The sequence below is a fragment of the Oryza sativa genome, chromosome 11 (assembly GCF_034140825.1).
Source record: "Oryza sativa Japonica Group chromosome 11, ASM3414082v1".
Lineage (NCBI taxonomy): Eukaryota > Viridiplantae > Streptophyta > Magnoliopsida > Poales > Poaceae > Oryza > Oryza sativa.
Genome location: NC_089045.1, coordinates 9,291,759 through 9,297,324, shown reverse-complemented (window position 1 = coordinate 9,297,324; position 5,566 = coordinate 9,291,759). Strand labels below are relative to the sequence as shown.

Here is a 5,566-nt window from a genome sequence, read left to right as displayed (position 1 = left end):
CCAATGTAATAGCCAATTCATACAATAGTTGCTTACTATACTATTAGTACCTGGTCCCACCTGTCATATACACATTACGTCTTAGAGTCTGTGCTGCAGCTGGCTATATATCTGTAGCCCGCTGCTCTTCTCTCTCTTTCTTTATCTCTTCAAAATATGTTTATAGCCGGCTTATAGCCTGCTATTGTACCTGCCCTCGGACTGTACCTCTGTATCGATTATTTTGTTCCTCTAACATTTTCCTTTGTTCATTTCTAAATTCTACTGTTTCCAGAAACACAGAAATAAGCCAACAAAGGAATTGTACAGTAATGGATGGTAGTAGTGATGGGTAAACATATGGCCTGGCAAGCTGTTTGAATAAGCTAATTCACATATAGATCCTGCATTCATGCTTCTGGTTGAAGTTTCTGTGCAAAGAGAAATGCTAAAGATGCTGAATGATTCCTACAGATGGATCTCTTGCTAGAAATGCTAAATCCTACTAAAACACCATAGGACTAGCAAGTAAAAGTTATGTCCACACAATGTCAAGACAGAAGCATGTCACAGAGCATATATATATAGGCCACAAGGCACAAGTTCTACAGGTAATCATCACACAATACTGGATTGTTCAATTACATGAAACTTATACCATTACATCCATTCTTATTGTACTTGATAGGTGTTTCTGAACTTCTTACACAAAACATATGCATGTCTTGACCAGGTAAATCACTTCAGATTTTGACAAACGAGACAGCTGAACTGTTAAGTCTGCTCGAAACTGAAATGACCTGTGTAAGCATATATAAAAAAAGAAGTAAGCACATCAAAAGTCACATTAAGACAAACAGGAAGGCTCAGATAAAATTGAAAAGCACCAAGCTAACATGAATGTATTGCATAGCCCTAAGGGACATGAATAAGCATAGAGATGATCATAACTTTACTCATCCATCCAGATTATGTTGTAAGCTAACATATATTTCTAGTCTGGACACTGTCTAATAATGTTGTGAAGTTTCAGTTTGCTAGATGGTAGATACACACAAGCTGACATGGGAGATATGAGAGAAATGATGAATGTCTGCAGTTAACTTACTTCCAAAAGACCACAACTCCGTACGTTCAATGTTAATTTTCTTGCGAGGTACACCACAAGTGTTGAGAATCTGTAAAACTCTGCAAAGCACTACAATTTTCGAATATTTGATTTCAACTACTTTCAGTTTCTTGGATGCCACCAATTGCTCCTCTAGGTTGCAGCTTCCATCTGTTTCTATCTTAGCTTTTGGTTCCTGTAGCAAGCAAAGTACTCTTTAATATAAATAGGAAAACTACAAAAATAGCTTTAATAAACAAGAAGTTTTTATATCAAAGAATACAATCTCTTTTACCTCATACAGTTGAAGAGTAAGCTTCTCTAGTACTGGAGAGCTCCTCAAAATGTAAACCAATGGGCCGAAGCCAGCATCCGCATCCGAAACATTAAGCAATAATGTTTTTAGCTTGCTAAACGTTGGGCGCATAAGCAAATCCTTTCTGACAATGAACTGCATGAAGCACAACAGAATATGAACAATTTAACATCAAAACTCCAAAAGTTTTGACCCATACTGGATTAAATATGAGCATTCTGCAGGATTTATTTTATGTTTTGTAGTACAAGATTTTGCATGTTTATGTTTTTATAAAATACTTAAATGAGTCATACCAGCTAAATACACATCCTTCAATGGATACAACACTAATTAATCTCAAATCCATGCATTTGAATATTGTGCTGTTAGAAGTACTTGATACCAACGTACCGTATTGGCATTCACAAAAAAAAAAGAACATTAGGAAGATCTGCGTAGAAACATAATCCAACTCCACTCCTTACAAGAAAGAGTTCTTTGTGATTTAGAGATAATCAAATTTAAAAGTTATTGTGATCTGTTTAAGAATTCCGTCTTCCACTCATGTATATATGCATTTTATCAAATAATATACAAAACATTTTACGTCTAACGGTAACTTTTTTTAATATTCAAAATTGAGTTCATCTTTTTAATCTGTAGAAAAGCACAGGGAATAGGCTAGTCAATACTTTGCATGTATTATTTACTGATCATAGACAGGTTGCATGCATAGACCTTTGCAAGATAGAAAATGTATATATAACTCTAATTAGAATAAAAAAATGTAGCATATGGCATAAATGATACTAGGAGTTAGTATACATGCAAACATACCACTTTAGGTGAAGTTATCAACTCTAAATTGGTGACGTTCGACAGACCACCAAGAAGCACACAATCATCATCATGGACATCATAGAATCTAGTGCAGTATTTTCCACATGAAACTTGATCGCCACAATCCCCATAGTAACTGTGTAAGCAATAGTCTTCACAACGATCATCCAGCCTGACAAATGCTGTTGATAATGATGGCAATCTCTCAAGTGCAGGAGTCCAGCCCAGAATATCAGCAAGTTCTAAAGAAATAAGACTAGGAGCTGAAATATGAGTGCGAGTATTGAGCTCAAAATTGCACTGAGTTATGCTCAAACTTCTAACTGATTGGGACAATATCTTCTGCACCAAGATTTTACACCCGCGCATCACTAATACCTCCAATTTCAGGCAACCTGAAAAATCTAGAGAGATATGCCCCAGCTGCACACCACTAAATTCTAGTGTTGTCAAGTGGTTGGAGGTGATAGCCATCTCGGGTAATCGACAATAATCAGCTGAATGGGCAGTGTCTACCTGAAGCATCTCAACTTCACATGATACAGCATATTGGTACCATTCTGCAACTTCCCCATTGCGAAAAGAATCAAGCTCACATACATACAGAGGAGTCCGTTTGCGGTGCAGCAGAAGGTGGTGGACAAACTTGTTCAGCTGCTGAACACTGTAGAAACTGTCGACGTCGTTTATTCGAAGGGCAGGCACATACTTCCATTGGTGGCGCCAACGCTGGGAGAGCACACACGTCTGCACGGCCTCACGTGATGGAATGAAGGAGAGCAGGTATTGGAGGAGCTCATCCGGGAGAGCGCTTATGTGGTCTGCCCCATCAGCCATGACCACTTTCTTGTTTCCTTCATTTGTAAACTTCTCAGGCATTCTGTAAACATATTCCCAGCATCAGAGCCATGGACAGTTGTACACAATGTACAAAAGAAATAAGAGGGAAAATAAGCATGATAACCTAATATTTTCATTGCAAGAACTCAACTTATCTACCCGACGTTGCCGGCTGCAATGTGTAAGGGCAGATGAGATATCTCCCTTTTTCTTGCACAGTGCATGGAAAGGCCTTCCCCAATAATTGGAGACCTCGGTTCTACACATAAAATGAGGCCTTATATCTTTTGAGAAGATGCTAATAAAAAATAAAAATAAGTAAAATTCATTCTACCAGGCTAGAGCTATTTTAACACCTAACACCTTCTTGCTTGATCCACATCAAGGTCGATGGTTCTCTAACTATGTTAGGAGAGCTAATGACCAATCTAAAGTGCTCCTCTCTTTAACTATGCCTGCTACCAAATAAGCAGGAATTGTGCATGACCATTCACAACTAGATCTATGTATGCTGAGGAAGCACTTTCACTACGGTGGTGGCAATATGCCTAAGTAGGAAAGAGAAATGCACCCTGCTACAGCAATTCAGTTTTCCTTTCTAAATGGAAAATGAATCTTCAGTACCAAGAATGCATGTCCACATCATATTAGTGAGCTACAGATATCCGAGGTAACCCCTATTATGATGGAACACTTGTATTAACAACTGAGAAAAAAAATCATTCTAGCCGAATCAGAGGAATTTGAAGAAGAAAAAAAAAAGAAGACCATGAAATATGTTAGCTTGAATTGAAACATAATTTTTTTGGGACCACTAACTATTTTAGGGACGGGGGTGTGGGGTGGGGGATATGCGATTGCCCATCCAGTGCATGCCTAGGAATGGGCCTATTATTACTTGCTATGTTTCATGGATTTTCTAAACAAGCACCAGAATCATTTTTATCCCAAAATAGTTGAATAACTTACCTTTTATGTGTCAGGAATGTCGTCTTCTCTCTCAAGTTCGCCAATAGATTAGGTTTCTTGTTTTGGATCACGATAGCTCTCACAAGTTACCATACCTCGGAGGGGGGAAGAGGAGGTGGTGGCCTGCTGATCAGAGGCAGAAGTGGTGGAGGGGTCAAGAAGAGAGGGATTAAAATTTATGGGGCGGTGGCGACAGATCCAAAGGTTGTAGCCGCCCAAGAAATGGAAAAAGTGTGAGGAGGTGCTGCAGATAAAGCAGAAAAATGAAGACGGTAAGGAAGGAATCAGTGGAGATATGAGTAGTGGTGGCTGGGGTGACCGGAGTCCTTGCTGGTGGGGTGGGGAGGGCAAAGGCGGCGGCGGCGGGGAAGGAGGGAGGAGGAGGGCTTGCTGAGGTATGGGGTGTGGGCTAATTAGGGTAAGGAGATTGAGTCCATATCTAGTACACAATGTAGTTTGATCCAATGGTTAGAAATGAATTAGTTTTTTTTAAAAAAAACATGTGCCTTCTATATCTGCGGTAAGCTGGTCAAACTTTTTTTTAATACTAGTCATATATGACACCGCAAAGAGCACCTCGACCCTTTGTACTGTTCTTGGAGGCCTAACATTGCTATTGTCTTCTCTATTGCTAGAGCTTCACTATTACACACCTCTCTTGTGGCACTAGTCACACTTTCCCTGACAGCGGTCGGTCAGTTAGTCAAGGTTGGGTGTGGCCTTTACAGGGAATGGTTTGTGCGCACGGTGGTATGCCAAGTGCGGTGATGTTGGTGGTCTAGCGAGTTGCAACATCACAAGAAAGCAACATGCACAATGATAAATTGAGAAAAAGGACGTGCGAGTTGATTCTCACCGTGCAACAGTTAGGGAGCAGTACACCAGGCGGCAACACGAACAAAACTATGGGTGGAGAGGTTCCAGTCGGTGAAGGTCGAGCACGCGTTTCATCCTCGCGCTCTCGGCGGCCAGCAAGGAAGCGGGAGCTTGTAAACGATTTGTCTGGCTCGTGGCTCGTCGAAACGGCGTTGGCTCCCACTTGTCCTTGTCTGGGCACTGCCTTGAAGTGGCATCTAGGAGAAGTGGTGGCGTGCGGCTAGCTGGCAATGGGCAAGGAGAGTGGTGATGAGACCACAACACGGGCAGTGGTGGGGGAGGGGGGAGGGGTGGGGTACCTTTTCCGGTCATGAAGGCGACATGTGCGTGCCAAGTGGGAAAGGTGGAGTTGAGCCGGGCACATTGTTTTATAGACGCGGACGGCTTGACTCACTAGTTTGAAGGGCTAGGTGATGTAGTGGCGGTCATCGTTCTCGCGCTCATGTGGTTGATGCAAGCGGGTATGGAAGGTGGGGCTGGGCAATATGACGGTCGCGTCCACTTTCTGTGCGAAACCTAGATGAGGAAAGTGCGGCGATGGTTTGTGTGTGCAGTGCATCGGGGCAGCGTAGACAAGGGACTCCTGATGGTGTCAGCGCCCACCATCGATGCACTTGACCCAGAACAGTGGCTGCAAGGTGTGGTCATCATGGTAA

At 41.8% G+C, this 5,566-nt stretch overlaps 1 protein-coding gene across 2 annotated transcripts; it reads right to left on the bottom strand.

Moving 5' to 3' along the window:
* Window positions 1-533: 533 nt before the first annotated feature.
* LOC107276407 (F-box/LRR-repeat protein At1g52650) lies at window positions 534-5,119 on the bottom strand. Of its 2 annotated transcripts, none has more exons than XM_066305175.1 (5): window positions 4,891-5,119; window positions 2,223-3,105; window positions 1,383-1,538; window positions 1,088-1,283; window positions 534-779 (listed from the first exon to the last, which is right to left on the bottom strand). In XM_066305175.1, the coding sequence occupies exons 2-5, from the start codon at window positions 3,102-3,104 to the stop codon at window positions 754-756; spliced, it is 1,260 nt and encodes a 419-aa protein (XP_066161272.1). In that variant the 5' UTR covers window position 3,105; window positions 4,891-5,119; the 3' UTR covers window positions 534-753. The 2 variants fall into 2 exon arrangements, with proteins under 2 accessions (XP_066161272.1, XP_025876982.1); XM_026021197.2 differs by lacking the exon at window positions 4,891-5,119 and adding an exon at window positions 4,035-4,577.
* Between the last annotated feature and the right edge of the window lie 447 nt (window positions 5,120-5,566).

Excerpts from the sequence above, each read along its gene's own strand:
- LOC107276407 (XM_066305175.1), bottom strand. The coding sequence starts at position 3,104 with ATGCCTGAGAAGTTTACAAATGAAGGAAACAAGAAAGTGGTCATGGCT. Across the intron at positions 1,284-1,382 it reads TTACTCTTCAACTGTATGAG|GAACCAAAAGCTAAGATAGA; the intron begins GTAAAAGAGATT and ends TGCTTGCTACAG. Across the intron at positions 780-1,087 it reads GGAGTTGTGGTCTTTTGGAA|GTCATTTCAGTTTCGAGCAG; the intron begins GTAAGTTAACTG and ends ATGCTTACACAG.